Source organism: Ursus americanus, chromosome 22 (genome assembly GCF_024610735.1).
Source record: "Ursus americanus isolate L20-20 chromosome 22, mUrsAme1.1.p, whole genome shotgun sequence".
NCBI classification, from domain to species: domain Eukaryota; kingdom Metazoa; phylum Chordata; class Mammalia; order Carnivora; family Ursidae; genus Ursus; species Ursus americanus.
The window spans coordinates 29991499-30014329 of record NC_142148.1 but is presented as its reverse complement, the minus strand read 5'-3'; the positions used below and the strand labels follow the sequence as shown (position 1 = coordinate 30014329).

Below are 22831 nucleotides of genomic sequence, written 5' to 3'. Positions count from 1 at the left end.
TTAGGCGTCTGCCTTCGGCTCAGGGCGTGATCCCGGCGTTATGGGATCGAGCCCCATGTCAGGCTCCTCCGCTATGAGCCTGCTTCTTCCTCTCCCACTCCCCCTGCTTGTGTTCCCTCTCTCACTGGCTGTCTCTATCTCTGTCAAATAAATAAATAAAATCTTGAAATGCATCAAAAATAAGATGGATTGTTGAATAGATAGAGGAATGTGTAGCGGGACAGATGTGTGATAAAGAAGGATAGTAAATGTCAAGGGTAGAAGAGCCACGCTGCCACGGCTGTTCTTGTCTTATTCTTCATCTTTATGTTTGAAAATTGTCATAATAAAATGTTTGAAAAAAATTTTGGGTAATGCCATTACCCAGAGAGAGCCAATCCCTCATTGATTTTTATACATATATACATATGCCAGGGATTCTTAACTGGGAGCAGTTTAGCCCGCAGGGGACACTGGGTAATGTCCAGAGACATTTTTAATCGTCATGACTGGGTGGTGCCACCGGCATCTCGTAGGTAGAGGCCAGGGGTGCTGCTCAATGTCCTTCAGTGCACAGAACAGTCCCCACAACAAAGAATGACTTAGCCCAAGTGTCAGGGGTGCTGAGGTTGAGAAACCCTGACATGTGTATCTGAATATCTGAATATATATGTTTGTTCATATAAATGTATATATGTGCATATTTTATGCTGCCATGTATTTTTAAACAAAATCGAACTCATGGTTTTGTGCCCTGTGTTTCCATAACGTGTTGTCATTTTCCCAGGTAATTTATTGCCTTTCACGTGACCATATTTTAATGGTGATTGTAGATGCGTCCGCTGTGATTTATTGCGTCCAGCTCCGTGTGGGCATATTTAGGTGCCTGCCAATCTTTGGTGTCCCTCAGTGGAATCTGAGTCTTCCCTGGCAGACACATCTCTATCCTGTGTTGTGAAGATCTCTTCAGGGGAGACGTGTTGGTCGCCCTTGGCACCACCTTCCATGGCAACATTCTTAGGGACTGGAGCATTTGATCTGGGGTTGTCCAAGGGTTGTCATCTCTCCTTTGGGTGTTTTTCCCCAGAGGCTGTGACGAGCAGAGGCGGTACTGGCAGTGTGGTATTCCACTAGCCCTGGATCAAGCACTGGGTTGCCCAGGCTGCAGGTTTGGGGTGGGGACAGAGAGCCATGTGTCCCCTCCCCTGGCCCAAGTTCTGCTGAGTTCCTAAGGACCCAACCTGACTTTGACCTGTGTCTTTTTTCAAATACAGGTCTCCCCTTCTGATGAAAAGAGAACAGAAGAATGGACTACAGTCACCAAACCTCCCTAGTCCCGTGCGGACAAGACAAATATATCTCCAAGTAAGATTTTTGGCTTTAGTGTTATGTCCCCAGTGGCCAGCCTCGCGTGATGGAAGCCCCTGGCAGGGGAGGCTCTTCTGTGTATGGGGTGGGGGGGCGCCTGTGTGTGGGAAGCAGGGAAGCTGCTGAGTGTGAATGAGTGAGAGCACACCAAGGTTGGCATTCTAGATAAAAACATGGCCCCGGAGCCTGGCCATGGACAGCGAAGGAAAGGGGACCTTCAAGACTCAACACCTTTGGGGGTTCAAGAGAGATGGTGTCCTGGAGGGAGGAATTAATGGTGGCTGCCCCCTGTGCTGTCCATGGTGTCCCCTGAGGGAGTCCCCGCTGGGTCGTGTCCCTGTGCTGCTGGGGTGCTGACCAGAATGGGCACAGGTGCCCCCTGAATGGGAGATAGTTTCATTGCTTTATATGCACTTAAATCTCCTGAGCTCAGAGGTTTTGCTAATGGGAGCCAAAAGGGACTTCTTTAAATGATAATTTTGAGGATATATTTTTATATCCAGCACAGGGGTTCGTGCATACTGAGCGCTCTCTCTCTGAACAAAATGTTTAACTTACCCGAGACCGAATTGCTTTAATTCCTTTCCACATATTTGGCCGTAGACAGACATGCAGTTGTGTGAAGTGGGGATCATTCTTATCGCTTCATCGAGGGGTTTCTCCAGGGACCCCGGCTGGCCAGTAATTTCCGATCTGTGCACTCCAAAACACCAAGCAGCTTTCGTGTTAAGTTATAAGGAGTCACATTTTTCACTAATTCATTTAGGCTTGCATAGAGTTACTCCGATTTTTCTAGGTTTAACTTGTCAGGAGCTTCTTGGAATTTCAAGCCAGCCTTGACCTCTGGTGTGGCCCCAAGCCGCTCCATTGAATGGTTGCATTCAGAGACCCAACTTTGTAGCGTCTTGCCTGGCATAAGCACAGGGCACCGTAGCCAAGCTCCTCCTTTCCCGGCCCCCGGGCACCGGCACGCACTTTCACAGAAAACGGGAGTGGATTGTTCTCAGGTTGGATGAGGGCTCACCCTGATCACAAAGGTGGGGGGTCCTCACTGTCTCTTGTTCAGTAGAGCTGTGTTCCAGGGGGCCGCCGGAAAACCAGGATTTAACAGCTACGGAGGCCTGATATAGGGCTTCAGAGGGAGATTTGCAAGTTAAAAAAAAATTTTTTTTAAGTTTATTTAAGTAATCTCTACACCGAACATGGGGCTTGAACTCACGACCCTGAGATCAAGAGTCACACACCCTTCCCACTGAGCCAGCCAGGTGCCTGCCATGTTTGTTTTCAATAAACTGAAAGCACTTAGGATAGAATAAAAAGAGAAAACCTTGTAGAACAGAATATTGCGGGGCCCAGAATCTCTTCCTGCCCCCTTGTGGTCACTGCTCCCCAAGGGGAACCGCTCTCCTGAATTCTAACACCCATTTTGAACTTCATCCAAGTGGGATCACACAATATGTGGCCTTTCCTCGGCCTAGTGTCTGTGAGATTCCTCCGTGTTGTGCGTGGCTCATTCGTATTCTTGTCACTATGTAATATCCCACTGACTGGCGACAGCTCCCTTTAGCCGTCCTCCACTGTTGATGGGAGTTGGGAAGTTTTTAAGCACACCATCGGGTCGTGTCTATGAAGCATAAGTCTGTGGGTCCAGACCTGTCCCTTTTAACTTTCTGAAAAGCCTAGACGTTTCTGAGTCTCGTGAAAGTCTGTAGCGATTGTCCCGCCAGAGGTGAGGGAGAAAGGACAGTGAGAGGCCAGAGACACACGGTGGACTTTGCAGCGTGTTTGCCTTACGGAGGACTGGATATGGAGCTTGGTTTGGGGAGTGTTGTCAGAGCGGCCAGCCTTGGTTTGCTGGAGTGTTCTTACGCTCAGTCTGTTCCAGGTGGGGTCTGTTCTTGACCTCGATCCTGGGGGAAGATGGGGATGGGTGTGATGGCTGTGTGCATGTGTCTACACACGTGTGGACAGACACCCAGACTGGGGTCGCTGAGGGCCAGGTTGGAAGTGAGAAAAGGGGGAACAGGAGCATTACAGCGGCTTCAGCTGACAATGTCACACCTTTTGTATTTCTCCCTAAGGAATGAACTTCTCCTGCATCTGAAGACCTACAATTTGTACTACGAAGGCCAGAATTTGCAGCTCCGACACCGTGAGGTAAGGAGTCTCTGGGGAAGGCGTGTGGGCCAGCCCAGTCTGTCTCCATGTCTCCAGGGCCTAAGGGTCCCTGCCTCTCCTGTTCCCTTGGGAGTGGCCTCTCATTTAGGATGTTAGCGGGAGTCCCTGGAGTTCTTTGGAAGGAGATCCCAGGCTCATTTTGTTCTAAAGAGGATGAGCTTTTCTGTTTCAGAGACATTCCTGGGGATGAGACTGGGCTAGCATCGGCTTCAGAGGGAGTCCTCCAAAGGGGGGCCCTTTCTCATGGCTCTCAAGCAGGCTGCTTCTTCTCGGGCAATTCAGGGATCTTACCCAGTCCTCTCTGTTTACACATCCCGGCCCATGTCTGATTGCTACAGCAACTGGGCAAGCCGCGTCAGCTCTGCGTGGAAACGCTGGCCCTTCCCCACAACTGCAGTGGTCTTCCTAGGGTGCCCTCTTGGGACGCGCTTTGCTCTCCTTCCGGCTTCCCTCAGCCCCCAGCCCGAATCTAAGCTTACTCAACCCATATCCATTTCCGTAAAGCCTGTTATCAGGTAGATGGTGAGTCATGCAGAAGCCAAGTAGAGTAATTTATACTCAAGTGTTCTAGACTGATAAGATATGTGTAATACCCTTCTAAACACATTTTCAGGTTATCAAGCCATGGTGATTCAATCCATAGAAACAGATATCAGATGGTTGAATTTCAGCTACGAAGGCGGGCTGGTTGGGGAGAGTATGTGAGATGCAGTGGCTTTTTCTGTGTCCCTCAAACCAGTCCATGTAGACAAAGTCCTACTTTGGGTTAAATCTGGTCCTAAAATCACGTGATGTAGCAGTAGGTATGCCAGCCTTCACCAGCTAAAGGCCATCTATACAGCCTTTTCCTCCAAGACACCCACCTGCCTGAAAGTTGTTCCCCTCCTCTCCTGCCTTCTTTTGTTCTCCCCCTCGCCCCTGGGGATGATCCTGGGATCCGGGTCAGTTGTTCATTGGATGGCTGTCCTCTTCATCCACGTGGCTCGTCCTGAAGAAGTGCCGTGGCCCAGAACTGACAGCTGTGGGGTTTTCTGAGACTTGAGAAAGAAGGCCTGACCCTTTTTAGGCACTGTCCTTAAAGCTTCTCCTCATGAGAGGCTGGGCTATTCACAAGATTTTGGTCCTTGGAGAGCTTTTCCGCGGTGTGTCTTAGAGAATAAATTCTCAGAATGCTCTATGATTAAATAGAGACTCATTATAATAAATGAGACTCAGTTCTTTGAGACAAAACATGCCAATGCCTTTAGAAGGGTCTGACGTTTAACTTGTTAGCAGTCAACAACCCTTGAGTATAAATTTGGAATTCTTGGAGGATTTATTCACCTCTTGGAGAGGCCTAATGTAGCACATTAGCTAATTAAAGCCTCTGGGGAGTTCTGCGGGTAAGAAATCTGATTAACATATCATCTCCCAACTCATGATCACGTGACACCCTTTTTAAGGTACCAGTTGATCGGCCTGAGGAGCTCGTTTTCGGTAGTATAAACTTGGGGAAATGTTACTTTAAATCTCCTTCAACCAGCAGGTCAGATTGCTAACCATATGTTGTAACTAAGGCCGGATCACTTTCCACGGTAGGGGAGGGGAAAGTAGCCAATTCAAGAATCTCGCTCTGGCTTCTGTTAGCAAGGCTCGTCTCATTTACCCTGAGAGATGTCTTCTTCTTTCTTTAAAGTATAAAGACAAGAAAACCCATTTTTATCATTTACATACATGTACTTGAGTTTCGAGGCAACTTTCGCGTTGACCTGTGAGGTCGTCTTCAGGGCGTCAGGGGTCGTCTGCGGTGGGGTGTGTCTCGAGCTGGGGTGCGGTGTAACAGGTGCGCCCAGCCAGCCCGCGTCAAGGGCGCTGTCCACTGTCCCCCCGCGGGCTGCTGGCTTCTGCGGGGTTTTCTGGGCCGGCTCACCATGCCAACTGTCTCGTGGGCAGGAGGAAGACGAGTTCATCGTGGAGGGGCTACTGAACATCTCCTGGGGGCTGCGCCGGCCCATCCGTCTGCAGATGCAGGATGACAACGAGCGCATTCGCCCCCCACCATCCTCTTCCTCCTGGCACTCCGGCTGCAACTTGGGGGCTCAGGGGTGAGTAGGAGAGGTGGGACTGCGGGTGGCCGGGAGTGTCTGGGGGTTCTGTTCTTCAATGTTCTTGAGCAGATAAGTGCCACCTTCTTCCAGCAAGCCTTGACTCCGGCTCCCATTCTCCCCACCTGCACTGTGCACCTCTGCTGGGCTTAGGAGGAGGAGGAGGAAGGAGCCAGTGTTGGTGTGATCAGGCCACCGTGCCTCTCACTACCATCACTGGGTGAGAGTCAGAGGGGGGGAAGGGCCAAGGCCTGGCTGTGGTGTGTCCTTCCTCATGGAGAATTCTTGAATCTCTGAGGGGTATCACTTGTGGCCAGCTGGGCCTCGCCTGCAGATTTCTGATGGACGCCTGGTGCCCAGCACCTTCCCATGGGGACCACTCCTTACAGAATGACCCAGCTGTGGAGACACTAAGGCCTAGAACCTTCTCTCCAAAGTTCTCCATGACTTGGGGGAAACTGGAAGAAGAAAAGGAACATCAGGCCTTGCCCAAACCACTCCTGTGAGGTCAGCTAGGGGGCTGCTTCCTTCAGGCCACACCCAGAGCTGGGTGACAGCGTGACAGTAGTCTGGGAGGCTCCCTCCTCCGCGTTCCCACTGGAAGGTCTGTGAAGCCCGAGCCCGTTCATCCCCTCCCTCTGCTGCCACCTGAGTAGCCAAGTGCATGTAGGGAGGCCCGCCCTCTCTGCTGGGACTTCTTCCAGGGACTGGAGTTCTTGGTGCCGAGTGACTGACTAGCCGTGCTCCGTCCTCCGACTTGCTGCTGCTGCCTCGAGGCCAGAGTGTGGGCGGCATGTGCTGACCTCTCAGCCAAAACCACAGTGATGCGTTTTCTGTTTTCAACCAGAACCAGGCCCTCTCTGTTGGACACGCTGGACGTTCTGTTAAACTCCGCAGCCAAATCCATCTTTCTCCAAAGTTGAGAGAAACCCGCACTGTGGCCAAACCCTGGAGCTGATCTGCTTTCTTTCCCAGGGAGTTTTAGGAGGGAAGTCGCCCAGCCCATCAGACGCTGGGATGTCTGGTCAAGGTTCTCTGGCTTCACCTCCTTGGCTGGTTTCACGCTCTACTTCGATTTCAGCCCTTTCACCATCTTGGATTTCCTGTGGGCCAAACCCTTGCCACAGCCGCATTACGACGCCCAGACTATGCTACAGTCCGTCCCCTACGTGAGAGGATTTTTAGAATACCATTCGACTGCGTGATTTTTGGCTGAGCCGGCTGACGCATGCTTCACTTGGCGCGCTCGTTTCTTCTCCCTCCCCTGCAACATCAAGCTGGTCTTGGTTGGTTCTTAAAACCTGCCAGGACTTTTGAGAGGGCTGTCAGGAACGGTAACTAATGTTATCCCCGATGCTGGCTAGAATAAAGTGAATACCTGGGCCACTGCGGTAAGAACGAGAAGCAGGCTGAGACCAGTTTCTGCTTCGGTGAGGGAGTGGGCGGTGGTCGCTGGGAGCACCAGACGTTCACCACTCTGGAGCGGCTCTCCCCAGTTCCGGTCTGGGGTCAGAAGTCCAGAGTTAGGACAGTGGAAAGTTCTGTCAGATTTTCAGTTTTTATTGTCGTCCTTAAAACTGTCATCCCTGAACCCTAAGTCCCATCTCTACTGGGTCCCAGAGAGCCCACACTCTTCTCACTGTGGGATGGCCGTAAGGGGTTAAATATGATTTTCTTTTCTGCTCAAATCTCCTGTTGATTTTGGCTGTGCATCTCTGAGCTGCTGTCGTTATCCCTTTTGGCTTAGAGGGGAGTCATTTGCCAGTTGTCCGGGACTCTGCTCAGACTGCATGGGGTCCAGCTTGGTTGAGTGTCCCGTCTGGCAGCCCCAAGAACGCTGTCATCAGTGGCCCTTCCAAAGCTGCTCTGACCCTCGTGGCAGCCAACCTATTAGCCCCGTTCCTTATAGATGCCAGAAGCCATTACTGAGTCACTCCTCCAACAGGAAAGGATCTGAACTGGAATCTTGTCTGGAGAAACAGATGTCCATTATTATAGGGTTTTCCAAATAAGCTGAAGAACCTGTGTGTGCTCAGAAACTCAATGCAGACAGCACGCAGGTTTTGTTCCTTGGTGTTCTCCATCCCGGGCTTGATGAATCGAGTGCTTGTGTAGCTGCCGATGCCGGGAAGGAGCCTCTTCTCCTCCAGAACACCCCCTCCCCCCCAGTGCTCAGCCCTGGAGCGGGGCCAGCCTCACGGGACACTCTGCACGGGCCGCCCCCACGGGGGTGTGCCGGTCCCCAGCCTGGTACAGGCCAAGTGCTCCCCTTGCAGGAGAGGGAGGGTCCTCCTGCAGGGGCTGACCCGGTCTCCCTTCTGTGTTCTGTCTCCCAGCTCCATCCTGAAGCCGCTCACCATGCCCAGCATTCAGATCTCGGAAGTGGATGCCCCGCCCGAGGGTGGGCAGACGCCGAGCCCCACAGGTGCGCGCGGTGGGAAGGGTCCCGTGTCGGGCTCCGCTGTGTAAAGACTGATGTGATCTAGATGCTGTAAACTGAATAAATAAAATTCACGTGGTTCAAGATTCAAAGAGTATTCAAGGGAGACAGTCGGAAGTTCCCCATTTTATCTACTTACATAAGTGGTTCCCTCCTAGAAGATACTTGAATGCATTCTTTCGGAGATCCTCTGTACAGATACGAGCAAATACACAGCAAGGTCCCTTTATGGTCGGAGGTCATTTCTTTTCTTCCTCTTTTTACATAAGCGGTAGCATGTTGCACATCTCTGTTTCTGTTAGTTTTGAGGACTGTTCCACACAAATCCGTAAAGAACTTCGGCATTCTTATCCAGCTCTGCCGTATCCCATTGTGCGGAGAAATGATAGCTGAGAGACTCCTCACTGATGGACGCTGAAGTCATTCCAGTCTTTTGCTGTGACAAACAGCAGTTAGCGGCTCTGGACACGTGTCATTTCACACATTGTCAGTGTCTGTAGGATTCTTCCAAGTGGAATTTCTGGGTCTGAGGCTATGTGCATTTGTAATTTTGATAGATACTGTCAGTTGGCAATATCTTGCAAGTCCTTATGTCATGCTTCCCCTGTGCCAAGCACTATTCTAAATGCTTTGTGTGAATTAATTCAGTAAACCCTCACAACAATCCCGTGATGTGGGTGCTATTATTATGCCCATTTTATGGATGAGGGAACTGAGGCATGGAGGGGTTAGTGACACATAGCAAACCTGGGATTTGGCCCTGGGAATCTGGCTCTGAAGTCTCTGCTCTGAATCTTGTCACTGTATTGCTTCTCAGTAAATTATACCGTATGTTTTTCCCGCGGCAGGAAATACTGTTTTTACGAACTGTATTTCGGGGGAGGCGGGGGTGGGTACCGTGGCATTGGCCACAAAGAGGGTACTCTGTGCAGACTGCCACATCCTCGGTCCAGGCAGACAGAGCTCACCTGCCCCTTCCCTCTTAGACTCCAGGGGCCTGAAGCCCCTGCAGGAAGACACCCCACAGCTGATGCGCACGCGCAGTGATGTTGGGGTGCGTCGCCGTGGCAACGTGAGGACACCCAGTGACCAGAGGCGAATCAGACGCCACCGCTTCTCCATCAATGGCCATTTCTACAACCACAAGGTAGAGAGGATGGGGGGTTGGGGGCAGGGGTAGCCCCAAGGGAATGAGGCCTCTTCTTGGGCAGCGGCCACACCTCAAGGCTACAGACAAGTGGGAAGCCAAGTGTTTGCCCTTCTGTCTTGGGTCGTGGGTGGGCTGCGGGCTCTGCTGGCTCTGGGAGGGATGAGGGACTCCAGATCAGGAAACTCCCCCCTAGGGTGGTGGATGAGATGATCCCACGAACATCAGAGCTGTCCGCCCTGCCTGGAAAATCCACACGTTCCCCTCTTCCTACCCCGTGGGCCTCTCGTCTGCTGTGTGGTCTCACTTTTCTGTGAGCTGAGCGTACCCCCAGAAGCAGGACTCAAATCAGGGGGCGTCCAGACACTACCCACGCCCCCCTCCCAACACTAGCTGACCCTCCTTTCCTCCCGCCGCCTGGTCCGAACCCAGACCCAGAAGCAAGTGCATCAGGGGAGAGGGGTCAGAGACCTTGTGTTGAAGTCACAGAGGAAGGGGCCTTGTGCGTGTCTTCTTTGAAGAGAGGGCTTTCCTTATCTGGGTCGGTCCCTCCTCCCCCACCCTGCCACTTGCCGAGCTCAGATCCCATCTACCCCCCGCCCCCCAGCCTCCCATGGGGACGGTGGGTGGGAGACGAGCTCCCGAGTTAGGCGCAGCCCCGGGCTGCCTTGTTGACTTCAAAGCCCACTGGCTGTCAGGCTGTGTGTGGGGGCATGGCTCTCAGGGTACACGGGGTGAGTGCCCTTGTCACTGTGCCCTTTACCCCAGGCCACGGGGCTGGGACGCCTGGGTTTTGGGTCCAATTCTTGTCCCCACTGCCACCCTGAGCTGGACCCCTCTATTGACAGACATCAGTGTTCACGCCAGCCTACGGCTCCGTCACCAACGTCCGCATCAACAGCACCATGACCACCCCACAGGTCCTGAAGCTTCTGCTCAACAAATTCAAGGCAAGTCCCCCCTGCGGGCTGACCTTGGAGGGGCGGCGTGTGGGCCTGCGGGGGCCCCGAGGTGGGAAGGGAGACCGTGGAGAGCGTGCAGTAAGCCGGGGTGGGGGAAGCTGGGCGGGGGGCGGGGGGCTTGGGGTCTTCCGACCCCATGGCATCAGTATCCCACGGGAGCTTGTTAGCAAAGCAGCTTCCCAGGCCCCAGCCCTGAATCAGACCTGCCGAATCCAAAGCCCGCAGACCAGGGAGCCCGTTCAGCAGCTGGCAGGAGATTCTCGTGCTGCTGAATTCTGAGAAGCACCGGCCCTCAGACCCCAGGCCCCGGGCACAGACTGACTTCTGAAACACATCTGGGGACCCTACTCCGAAAAATGAACTTCGAGACACGTGCAAGTTCTAGTGCATGGGTGTCCTTAGAGTCCCGTTACTCCATAGGTTTTCCACAATCCCTTTGTAAGAAATCTTTGGGAGACAGGGATCACTGTTTGTCACTGAGGCACTGTTGGCTGGTGACCTCTGGGTTCAGGTCCCCAGCCAGCACCTGCTGTTGGAGGAGCTGAGCCAGGGACCTAAGCTCCCTGTGGTTCTGCTGCATCTTCTGTAAAAGGAGGGTTCACGGGACCCCATCGAGGGGCTGTGTGTGGCCCGGTGCTAGGCAGGGGGCAAGCAAAGTCAGTCCTTCTTATCGACTGGTACTGATAGGGTTACCTGCCTGCCCCCTCTCCTCATCCCCTCTGAGAGCTGGCGAGATAGTCCCCCCTCGGGAGCCCCGAAAATCCATTTAGCTCTGCAGCGTTCAAGAAGCCATGGCTCGGAGTTGGGGTGTGTAAATAGGCACTTTCTTCAAGCATCTCTTGTTTCTGATTCAGATCGAGAATTCCGCAGAGGAGTTTGCTTTGTATGTGGTCCATACCAGCGGTGGTAAGTCTGAAAAACACAGGGTACTTGAAAATTGTTTATTTCACTCAAAACAGCGAGTGTAAAAACACTACCTCTGCCTCATTCGCTTGCTGTTTGGCCTCTGGAAACTTCCATGTGTTGTTTGTCTCCGAGGCTGGTGGGGTCACTGGCTGAGTCCACTGGGGAATGCCGAATGGGGTTTAAAACCCAACTGCTTATTTAAGGGGGAACCGGATTTTCTTGAGAGGTAGATAAAACCAACTCCTCAGAGCGGGGAGGGAGCGGTTGCTTTGAACCAGAATTGTTCATTCACAATGCAGTCTCCTGACTTACCTGGCCGCGTCCTCTAAGGTGCCTGGGCCCCTGGGGCCCCTGAGTTGGCCCCTACTTATGGTGAGAAAGGCCTCAGGCCACACTCAGGGCTGCTCTTGGCTGTGTGTGGTTCCAGAGAAACAGAAACTGAAGAACACCGATTACCCTCTGGTTGCCCGAATCCTCCAGGGACCGTGTGAGCAAGTCTCCAAAGTGTTTCTTATGGAGAAGGACCAGGTGGAAGAAGTCACGTACGATGTGAGTCCCCCTTCGGTTGGGTGGTCTCTCCTCAGGAGAGCGGAGATTTGGTTGGGTTACCTGCAACTGGGCTATGACTTGACTTTCTGGCCGAGGACCACATCCCATTTTGCTGCCATTCCTTAATACCAAGTTTTCTTTTCTTTTTTAATATTTAATTTATTTTTTATTTTTTAATTTAAATTTTTCTCATTTAAAAAAATTTTTTTTCATTTTTTTTATAATGATTTTTTATTATATTATGTTAGTCACCATACAGTACATCCCCGGTTTCCGATGTAAGGCTCGATGATTCATTAGTTGTGTATAACACGCAGTGCACCATGCAATACGTGCCCTCCTTACTACCCATCACCAGTCTATCCCATTCCCCCACCCCCCTCCCCTCTGTAGCCCTCAGTTTGTTTCTCATAGTCCATAGTCTCTCATGTTTCATTCCCCCTTCTGATTACCCCCCTTCTTTATCCCTTTCTTCCCCTACTGATCATTCTAGTTCTTATGTTCCATAGATGAGAGAAATCATATGATAGTTGTCTTTCTCTGCTTGACTTATTTCACTCAGCATTAAAATTTTTTTATTTTGTTTTTTATTTATTTTTTGAATTTTAAATTTATTTTTATTTTATTTTTAAGTTTTTTTATTTATTAATTTAAGAATTTTTTTGAATTAAAATTTTTTGAATTAAATTTTTTTTGTCATTTTAAATTTTTTTCTTAATTTTCTTTTTTAAATACTAGGTTTTCTTGAAGCAGGAACGGTCATGAGGCAGGGAGAATGAACGTGGAGGCTAGGCGAAGAGTATGCCCTGGGGGAGTTGTTGGGGGAACACTCAGGCACAAAGTGGTTTACATAGAGAGTAAATGTCTTCAACTTTTCTAGGCTACTGTAAGGGCTGAGAAGTTTCTGCAGACCTCTCTTAGCAACTTCATGCTGTTTGCAGTAATTTTACCTTCTCCTATGTGTTAGTCAGCTTTTGCTACAGTGACAAACATCTCCGAATCCTAGCTGCTTGCAACAGTGACCATTTCCGTTCTTGCTCAGGATGCTGCAGGCTGGTGGGCGCAGCTCTGCTCCAGGCTGGGGGTGGGGTTCAGGCGTGCCTTGCGTGTCTCATTCAGAGACCCAGGCCTGAGGGGTAGCGGCTCCCTGGGGTACACTTCCCATGGCAGATGCCTGGTGTGCTAGAAACCAGGGCAAACCTTAGAAGCCCATCTGAAGCCTCCACCCAAATATACCTTACATCGTGTCCACGCACGTTCCATTGACCAAAGCAAGTCGCAAGTCATACAGCAGCTTGACACTAATAGGCTTTTCCCATGGAAAAGAGTTGATCGAGTAGGGTGGGGATTCTTGCGGAGGAGGGGGGACGGCAGTGGAACTTCAGCACACCTGGGGGCCACCCTCACCCCCCCAGCCTCTCCGGAGCCGGTTCCCATTTGGATGCCTGCTCGAGACTCCAGAGGCAACGTGGCTCCCTAAATCTTGTTAGAGGAGAACAGAGAGGTCTATAGAATGCTGTGGGTTCAGGTGTTCCCTGCCTCACTGCATCAAGAGAGAGTGCTTTCCCACATTTGATAATCACCTTGTTGTGCATTGGGATACACGGGACGAGAACTGAGAAGTTCTGAGATACTTGTCACCGATAGGGAGCGATCATCAGCGCAAACTCTGTGCCAGCCTTGAGAAGAGCAAGGCTTGGCTACTGCGTTTTAAAGAAATCCTGGGTCAGTGCAGAAAGGTTTCCTGCGCCTTTGCGCCTTACATGAGAGGGACGCCAAAAGGCTTTGGAATATGGGTGGGAGGGACGTGCATGCACCCCAGACCGACTCCTTCCTCCCCAGGTGGCCCAGTACATAAAGTTTGAGATGCCTGTCCTAAAAAGCTTCATTCAGAAGCTCCAAGAGGAAGAAGATCGCGAAGTCAGGAAGCTGGTGCGCAAGTACGTGTGGCCCCAGGGCGCTGGTTGGGCTTCTCCGGGGGCTCGGGGAGCCGGCTCTCCGTTCCGTGCCTCCTGGGGACTGTGCTGGGCGGCTGTGTGGGCCTGGGTCCTGTGGACCTTCTTCCGGGAGCTTCCCGTGACAAATGTGGATCTCAGATGGGGACGCAAAGCTTAAGTGTGTTGGTCTCTTTGCTTCCTGTGTCAGCTTCTCATCTTGATGTGGGACATAAAAGTGTTCCGGGGATTTCAGGAAGGCGGGCTTAGCAGTGGAGAGAAGTCTAAGCAACCGACCTCTGAAATCCTTTCCTCCTACCCTTCTCCCTTCTTAACATTTCTCTTCTGGAAATTACAATTTTTTTAACAGATTTTATTTATTTATTTATTTATTTGAAAGAGAGAGAGAGAGGGAGAACACAAGCAGGGGGAGCAGCAGAGGGAGATGCAGACTCCCTGCTGAGCAGGGAGCCTGATGCGGGTCCCGATCCCGGGACTCCAGGATCATGACCTGAGCTGAAGCCAGATGCCCAACCAACTGAGCCACCCAGGCGCCCCTGGAAATTACATTTGGCTTGAAAAGTCCAGTAAAGCTTCTCTCTGGCGAGGATTTTTTTTTTTTTAATTCTGTGATTGAAGTGCAGTTGACACACAGCGTTATATTTGTTTCAGGCCCTGGCACAGCGATCCAACAGTTCTATCCATTATTCAGGGCTCACCACAATCGGCGTAGTCCCCATCTGTCACCATCCAACATTATTACAGTTTATTCCTGTATTCCTGATGCTCCACTTTTCATCCCTGTGACTTTTTATTTTACAACTGGGAGTTTGTACCTCCTAATCCCCTTCACCTGTTTCACCCTATTTCTCTGGGGAGAATGTATGATTTTTTTTTTTTTTTTGCCATGTTTAGTCATAGAGTGGACGGCTTTTCAGGGATACGGCTGAACAGTGGGTTGATTTCTGCCCCTGGAGAATGGCGCCAGTGCTCCATTTGCTGTAACAGTGACGATCGATAGCATGAAAGTTCACATTTACCGAACACTAGCTATGCGCCAGACTTTAAAGACAGCTTTTGCTGTGCGGTGCAAAGCCCTGGCCATCAGGAGCCTGCCCATGAGCCCCGCAAAGCGGTCCGCACGCCGGCCTCTGCACGGTCTCAGTTCAGGGAGGGGGTGGAGCCCGGCCCTCGTCACGCGTGGACCCCCACCCTTGGTAGTCGCTCTGGTCTGTTCTGCAACACGCAGGGGCCGATCTGCGCTTGAACCATAGGGAGCTGCCATTTTTGTAGGCCCCTCACGATGGTCAAATAACGGCAGTTTCCGATGGTCCAGCCCCGGTGAGGATCCCATGCTACTGTGCCTTGAGCCTAGTAAGCTCGGTTCATGGAACCCTTCCTGTTGGTGCTGCTGTTTTCGCCTGCCGTCCTTCTTTGGCCAGAGTTCCTAACGACAGTCAAATCATCTAGTTTGGATTTGGTCTGCTCAGTTCTCTCATCCGGGTGTGGAAATGAACACAAGCCGAGAAGGTGGCTGACGGCGGGGCCCGTGATAGACGCGAAGGGACCGACAGGTGGCCCCTGGAGCCCGGGGTGGGGGAAGATCCAGAGGAGGCGTGTGTTGCCTTCTGCCGTCCGTCGTAGCTGTCCCTGTCCCCAGGTACACCATGCTCCGGCTAATGATCCGGCAGAGGCTGGAGGAGATGGCCGAGACCCCAGCAACGATCTGAGCCACACGCGGGAGGGGATCCAGACGCCACGGGGGCTGCCACTGACATGAGAAGACGCGCCGGAAGCTGGGTACCTTACTTCCATGGAAACGTGTAGATACAGACCTCTCCAGCTCCCGCCGAGCCACCATCTGTTGCCCGGAGCAGGATGGAGAAGCCAGCAGGCAACTCCCATCCTTGGATCCCCAGGCTCCACTCCTTTCTTTCACTCACAAGGACTTTTGAAATTTGTTATAAGGACCCAAAGCGCGCGTGTGTGTGTTTGTGTGTGTGTGTATACACATGAGCACACGCATGCACACGTAAGTGTGTGCACACATGGTACATAGCCACGTGCCTACCTGATATTCACATGCGACTGAACTCCGAGCCCCGGCTCCATCGTTGTGGAGCCTGACGGTGTGCAGCTCGAGAGCAGGCACGTCGGGGGAGTCATCGATCTGAGGGGTTGACCTCGATGTCTTCCCTCAAGTGCCAGGGAGCAGCCGCACGTGTTGGGAAGGGTATTTATATGTTGGTAGAGATTCTCCCTGTGCGTCTAGAAGGCCTGGGCATGGGAAATTAACAAAATAGCAGCCCCAGGCCCTCGGGGAAGGTCGGATGGAAAGAGAACGATAAATCATCTGTGGGTTAGATGCAATAAGCCCACAAGTTTTTACACTGGAAACTTGGATCGTTTAAAATAACGAAGACATGTGATGATCTCTGTGGATTCTGCCTCTGTGCTCACCTCCATGGCCACGTCTCGGAGACAGGAGGGCAGCCTCTTGTTCCACTCAGCCTGCCAACCCCAGGCCATGGAAGCCAACCCCAACTCTGGCTAGCGTGGCCGGGGCCTGGCCTTGTCCTGGGGTGGGGGCCAGAGTCTCCCTCTTTAGCGAGTCACAGAAGCTCCTTACAGATGTGACAGATGCCTGGGAGACCAGCCCATTTCCCATCAAGGGCTCTCCCCACACTTGGAGCTGAGGCCATGTGTTTGAGGTTGCCCTCGCCTTATGCATGGAGATGGACTCCAAAGCATGAGGATGACCCAGCGACTGACTGAGTGTGGGGCTCAGGGAAGCTCGGTGGGCTGCCCTGTGAAGGTGCATAGGGAGGCTGGAGCTTTTCGGAGCAGCCACCTGGGTGATGTTTAGAACAGACCCCAGTGGGGGGAAAGGGTGGGACGGTGTGTTCCCTGTGGCTCCCATCAGGAAGACCGCTGGGTAGCTGGGCACCAGTGTGGCTGGTACAGTTTGAAGAGGGACAGACAGAGCGGGATGCCTGGCTGTGGAGATCAACCAAGCAAGGCCGGGAGCTCCTAACAGCAGGTGTCTCAGCCTTGTTGGGGGAGGGTCTCCCCATCTCTTCACCTCCTCTTCAAGAAAGGTTTGGGGAGCCGGGCAGTTGGCGGAAGGAGAGCCACTAATCAGTGTCCCCAAGGAGGGTGGATGTTTGCAGCAGACCCGTTCCTGCCCCCTCTTGCCTCCTGCTCCCCTCTGTGGCTTCCGTGGCCTCTTTAAATGGCTCACAGCTGTGGTCTTATTGTTGACTTTCACAAAGATGGCGTGCTGCCACCTGGCATTTTGCCGGGGGTCTCCTAGCAAGGCGACCTCCTCCTCGGGGACAGTGCCCCAGCCCTATGGGATGTGGACTGGAAATCCGGAGGCCTTAGTCGCAATCATAGACCTCGGTGGGCCTCTGCAAAATGCACAGAAAACCCGGGGGCAGGGGGAGAGGCTTCCTTTGTTACAGATGGGAAAGAGCGGGTTTGTGAATGCAAACACACTTCCTGAGTTGTGCATTTGAGAAAATGACTTCAGAAACTTCTCTTCCAGTTACTTTTATTTTGAATGCTCAAAGCCTGTGTGGGCCCCAGTAATTCTCCTTGGTGGGCTAGGCAGAAAAATTTCCACAGAGCAAATTACTAACCACTGACTTTTGTTGGACAGCTCTTTCAGGTTTATATGAGTTCTCTGTGATTTGCCCTAGAACTGCGAGGGTTTAAATAGGGAAATGTTGAAAACGTCAGGTTTGCCAGCTCCCTTTCTGAGAAAGCGATCCTAAGATAGGCCTGGTTTCTTAAAGATGGGGGGGGGGGGTCGGTCAGGGTAGAAGTCAGGGGAGTCGCATCTTAGAAGATACACTCCAGTTACCACAGGCTGTACTTTTCCATTTGGCCCACCCCGTCTAGAGATCATTTCGCACGTCCTAATAACCCGATCAGGAATTTTGGAAAGGTCCTTTGACACAGCAGCAGCTGAAACAGAGACCCTTCTCCACGGTGTGGAGCCGGATTTTCTCACTGGTATCACATGGCTTTGCAGCTTTGAATTCCTCTAGTGATTTGTGTGGGTTTATGTAATTGCGTGCAATGAACCTGAAATCGTGTGAAGAACAAAAGGCCAATTTATAGGGTTTTTTTCCCCTAACTTGTGAAAAGCCGAATAGCCACATCTGGCTTTCTTTTTCTAGGGGCTTGTATTACAAGGTGATCAAATGAAGGAAAAGCCTGGCTGGGAAGGGGGTCCCTCCCCCAGGTGGTGGTGGAATTAAGCACAAGGTCACTTTCTCGGTGACCACATGAGTGGGCAGGAGATGAGTTAAATGGGGGGGTGAACAGGGGTATCTTGGGGAGGGACTGAGAAGCACAAACAGCAGGCCTGCCTGTGCGGACTGGTGAGGAATGTGTGCATTGGGCTCCAGGCTGATGGACTTGAATTCTCAGTGAGGTTGAGGAGGGAGGAGCTCAGATTAGCCCCCCCACCTTCGAGAAAAATGCTGGGACCAAAAGCTGAGGTTTTGGTCTGAGACTTCAAGGAGAAATATTTACACCCTTCCCTTTTCCCTACCAGAAAGAAAATAACACTCTGTCCTGGAGATGGCCAGATAAAGACATTTTATCATCATTGTAGATAAGACTTTGAAATAGAATGACACACACACAAATCTGTTCTCAGATGCAAAACATCTTGGCACAAATTCTTTTCTCCAGGGTTGGGTGGTTATTTCCGTGTCGGGAACAAAGAGGAGCGAAGGCTCCCAGAAGGGCAAGACCCTCTCTTAAGAGAAGCTCTCCTCCAAAGAAAAAAAAAAGGCGGCCAAGCTCCAGAGCGTGGAGAACATGGTGTCACAGGTAGATCACCAGAGAGAAACTTTCTACGTAAACGAGGGAATTTCAGGGCCTCGTGGCCAAACCATGATGTGGGGGCTGAGACAGCAGGCGGGGGGGGGGTCTCCAGCACCCTCGAGGCCACGGCGCACATTGTTGTTGTTACTTCAGTTGTTGCATACAAAGACCTGCTTGAGTCAGGTGAGGTGAGAAATGATCTCCGAGACAGAGGTAGAGACACAGGTGAATCTGGCACCCCTTCTTTCAGGCGGAACTGAAAGCGTTTACCCTGCCACGGGGGGGGGGGGGGGGTTACAGCGCCCCCTGTGTTTGAACCAAGCACAAGACATGGACGAGCTGGGAAGGGAAAGCCTCAGGTTGCCCTTGGAGTCTTCCCAGCGGATTGCAGACCTGCTCCCCAGGCCGACGGTTTGTGGTGCGTTACTCTAGTGTTTCTTCAGGGTTTCCCCACTTGTGTTAGCTTTGTGAGTATTCTTTCCTTCATCATAACTTGCCTCAACCATGGTACATGACCTGGGTCAGCGTTTGGTTCTGAGCGTATAGACTGATGCGTCTGGGTGTCATAACCTAATTTGACAAGGCCTCAGGAGGGAGCCATAAATGTCTGTAACATGTTGGTATGTTTTAACACAGCTAACTTAGATCTTGTTGAAATAAAGCACTTTTCAAAGAGAAGTCCCTCTGTGGATGGGTCCGCGTTGGCCGCGGGGCGGGGAGCCCTGCCTTGTGGGAGGGCCGGGGATGGGAATGCGAAGGCACATCCAGGAAATAAGTTGATTATCTTCCCTGAGAGTTTATGCTTTGGACGCACTCAGACTTGGCTGTAATGTTCCAAATAGGAAGTGAAATGAGAACGTCCCCTAGGAGTCTCGAGTTCAGGTCCTGCTGGAGCCAAGAGCTGAGGTGGAAAGAGCTGGGAGCTACCATTTGATGAGGCTGGATTTTGTCCTGACTGTCCCCAGGCCTGTTTTGATCCTGGGGCCAAGTCGTGGAACCTTTTGCTAAGACTTGGTTTCCCCATCTCTAAAATGGCCGAGCCACCCTGTAGGGGTGTGGGGACCTGGGCTTTCTTCTGTTGGAGGCAGCTCCCCAGGGATTGCGAAATGCAAGATCCCAGATGGGGGCCTAATTTCCACCCTATGGTGTGGGGCCAGTGTGGTGGTTAATTCTGTGTCAACCTGGCTGGGCCATGGTGCCCAGATATTTAGTCAAGCACTAGTCTAGAAATTGCTGTGAAGGTTTAGATCAGATTAACATTCATATCAGTAGACTTTGAGTAAAGCAGATCACCTTTCATAATGTGGGTGGGCCTCATCCAATCAGTTGAAGGCCCTAAAGGAAAACAGTACCTCCCCTGAGGGAGAGAGAATTCTGCCTCCCGATTGCCTCTGGGCTTGAGCTGCAACATTGGCTCTTTCTTCCCTGGGTGTCCAGACTGCCAGGCCACCCTGCAGATTTTGGACTTGCCACCCCCCAATTGCATGAGCCAATTCCTTAAAATAAATCTCTATGTAGACATGTCCTGTTGCTTCGGTTTTTCTGGAGAACTCTAACACAGAGGGTTATATGGTTGGTTCACAACATTTGAATATGTGATTGATAATTGTCTTCCTAGGAGCATAAATAATGACCAACATAATTTGGCCTCTAAAAAAAGCTAACAACCAAGATAAGATTTTCCACAATGCCCCCAAATGATACTTATATGTTTCTTTTATTTATTTGTTTTTTAAAATATTTTTACAAATTCTTTTGAGAGAGACAGAGCGAACAAGAGCATGAGCACGGGGGAGGGCAGAGGGAGAGGGAGAAGCAGACTCCCTGCTGAGCAGGGGCCCAATGTGGGGCTTGATCCCAGGACCCCAAGATCATGACCTGAGCTGAAGACGGATGCTTAACTGACTGAGCCACCCAGGCGCCCCTATATGTTTCTTTTAAAAGAGAGAGAAAGGGGCGCCTGGGTGGTGCAGTTGGTTAAGTGTCCAACTCTTGATTTCAGCTCAAGTCATGATCTCAGGGTCCTGGGATCAAAAACCTCCATGTTGAGCCCAGCATGGGGGGGGGGGGGTCCATGCCCAGCGGGGAGTCTGCTTGGGATTCTCTCCCCCTCCTCCGCTTCTCCCCCCCCATGCTGTCTCTCTCTCTCTCTCAAATAAATAAAATCTTTAAAAAAAAATAAAAAGAGAGAAAAAAGCTTGGATGAATCAAAGCTCCCCTTAAGTGTTGTTTTGATTTTTTATATTTAGAGTTTTCCCTTGGAGCAGTAGCTTTTTAGTTGCTGAATTAACTAAGCGGGGTGCAGCAGACGAGCAGACAGTTAAAACACTTCCAAGGCAGTGAGGTTTTTGTACTGTTCAGACAGGGCATGTAGGTGACAAAGACAAAAGATAAACAGTCTGCCTGGGGTCCCACCAACACCCCAAATCAGGCAGTAAGCCTTACAGAAGTTAGAGTGCTGAAAATTATCCAGCAAATACTAATAATCTTCTCCCCAAGGAGCCAGCAGTTCTTGGCTTTCTTTATGGAAACAGATTTTATGAAATAATTTGGTTTTGTCTATTTTAGGTAATGAAGCTAGTACTGAATGGAGTTTGCTGTGAGCACAAGACCGAGCTGTCAAGTTTTGAATACATTTGAAGAGGTTTTGCTGAGATGCTTAGATGCAAGCAAACCCACTGAAAATTGAACTTGGGTGGAATCGACATTGCTCTTTTCATTTTAAAACTACGCAAAATAAAAAATGATGACTTATGATTTAAGGGGCGCCTGGGTGGCTCCGTCGGTTCAGCGTCTAACTGTTGATCTCAGCTCAGGTCTTGATCTCAGTGTCGTGAGTTTGAGCCCCGTGTTGGGCCCCACGCCAGGCATGAAGCCTACTTAAAAAAAAAACTATTACTTATGATTTAAGTATATACTTCAGTTAACTTCAAGCTTTAAATCCATGGGTGCACTGGTAGGGACTGTAAGCTCTGGTTTGCCCAGGACAGTTTCAGCTTATACCTGTTGTTCCGTTGTAATTAGCAAAAGCAGCCCCTATGTCTCTCAAAATGTCCCGGTGTGGATGACAAATGTGGTTGCTCTGAGCATTGGCGAGAAAAACAGCTCGCCCTCATTATAATGTGTGAGATTTTCAAGATGAAACCATAAGTTGGAACTTAAATTTAAACTTTACGATAGAACTGAAATCTAAACACGTGTTTTGGTGAAAGGCAAAATATAATATGGATATTTTATTTTTAAGGATTTATTTATTTATTTTTAGAGCGAGAGCTTGGGGGGGAGCGTGGGGCAGGGGAAGGGCAGAGGAAGAGGGAGAATCTCCAGCAGACTCCCTGCTGAGCGCAGCTGGGGGACGGCTCCATCTCAGGACCCTGAGATCGAGACCTGAGCTGAAATGAAGAGCGGGACGCTTAACCGACTGAGCCCCCCAGGCGCCCCACAATGTGGATAGTTTACATATCAATATTTTGATAACACTGATTGAAACGTTCTTGCGTTACCGTGAGATCCATTTTTCCTAAAGGAGTTTCTGACCTGGACGCATTAGCATGAACTCGTGCGTGAACGTCGCTCTACCCACAGCTGCAGAGCCACCTAAGGGGAGGGCAGCACCCAGATTTTGGGGTCTCTTACCATGGCCTCCACTGAGAGAAATCTGGGCTCCCAGGAGAGTAGCTGGTGCCAAAGACTGGGGCAGAAGGCACAGGACAGCGTGGGTATGTCTTGCTAATGGAAAGTAATTATGTCTCAGAGATGTCTGGGGTATAATTTCGGGAACAAACTACTGATGAGAACTCCCACGCATAGCAAATACTGAATGTCTGGGGCGATGAAAAACCTTGAGTCCAAAATGATCCCAAGGAAAGATTCTAAAGGTAGGGCCCGTATTTACAGAAATGTGATGTATTGTTCAACTTAAATTGTTAAAGCCCCTTAGCCAAATTTGTCTCTAACACAAGTCACAGAAATACATTTGAGTAGTTTGCAAAAAGCTCTCGAGTTACCTAAGCAAAAAGAACAAATTATTACATCCAGACCCGTTAAAAGAAAACAACAAGGGAAAGCTGAATTTAAAATGGTCATAATAATCTAGAAATTTAGAAGTACCAATGAATTTTGCAAAGTTGCCAAAACGATGTGAATAGATACAAATTTATTTTTTTTTCTATGTATCAGCAATAAGAGATTAGAAAATAAAATTAAAAAATGGAAAAGCATTCCTCATTTACGGGTTAGAAAGACAGCAGCTCCCCTTAGATTGATCTAAATAAACCCAATGAAAAGCCAAGCAGTGTACCTCAATTAAAAAAAAAAAAAAAAAAAGCCAAGTAGGACTTTTTCTTCCTTTCTTCCTCCCTTCTGTGATAATGCTGCAGATAAAATAGAAACCATAAACATGAATATTATTCAGCCATTAAAGGTATAATTACGAAGCTTTTGTA

General features: G+C 50.5%; 1 protein-coding gene across 10 annotated transcripts in view; it reads left to right on the top strand.

Annotated features, from left to right (window-relative positions):
* The window catches only part of RASSF2 (Ras association domain family member 2), a 44728-nt gene extending 23585 nt beyond the window's left edge, over positions 1 to 21143 (top strand). For 9 of the 10 annotated variants that reach the window (XM_087853737.1, XM_087853736.1, XM_045808634.2 and 6 more), the window contains 10 exons: positions 1254 to 1344; positions 3429 to 3504; positions 5458 to 5609; positions 7946 to 8034; positions 9036 to 9196; positions 10045 to 10146; positions 11013 to 11064; positions 11492 to 11613; positions 13456 to 13553; positions 15208 to 15775. In XM_087853737.1, the coding sequence (XP_087709863.1) occupies positions 1286 to 1344; positions 3429 to 3504; positions 5458 to 5609; positions 7946 to 8034; positions 9036 to 9196; positions 10045 to 10146; positions 11013 to 11064; positions 11492 to 11613; positions 13456 to 13553; positions 15208 to 15277 (981 nt within the window). In that variant the 5' untranslated portion in view covers positions 1254 to 1285 and the 3' untranslated portion in view covers positions 15278 to 15775. Of the gene's footprint in view, positions 1 to 1253; positions 1345 to 3428; positions 3505 to 5457; positions 5610 to 7945; positions 8035 to 9035; positions 9197 to 10044; positions 10147 to 11012; positions 11065 to 11491; positions 11614 to 13455; positions 13554 to 15207; positions 15776 to 20954 lie in introns of those variants that run through there. The other variant, XM_045808651.2, reaches the window with a different exon arrangement.
* The last annotated feature ends 1688 nt before the right edge of the window (positions 21144 to 22831 follow it).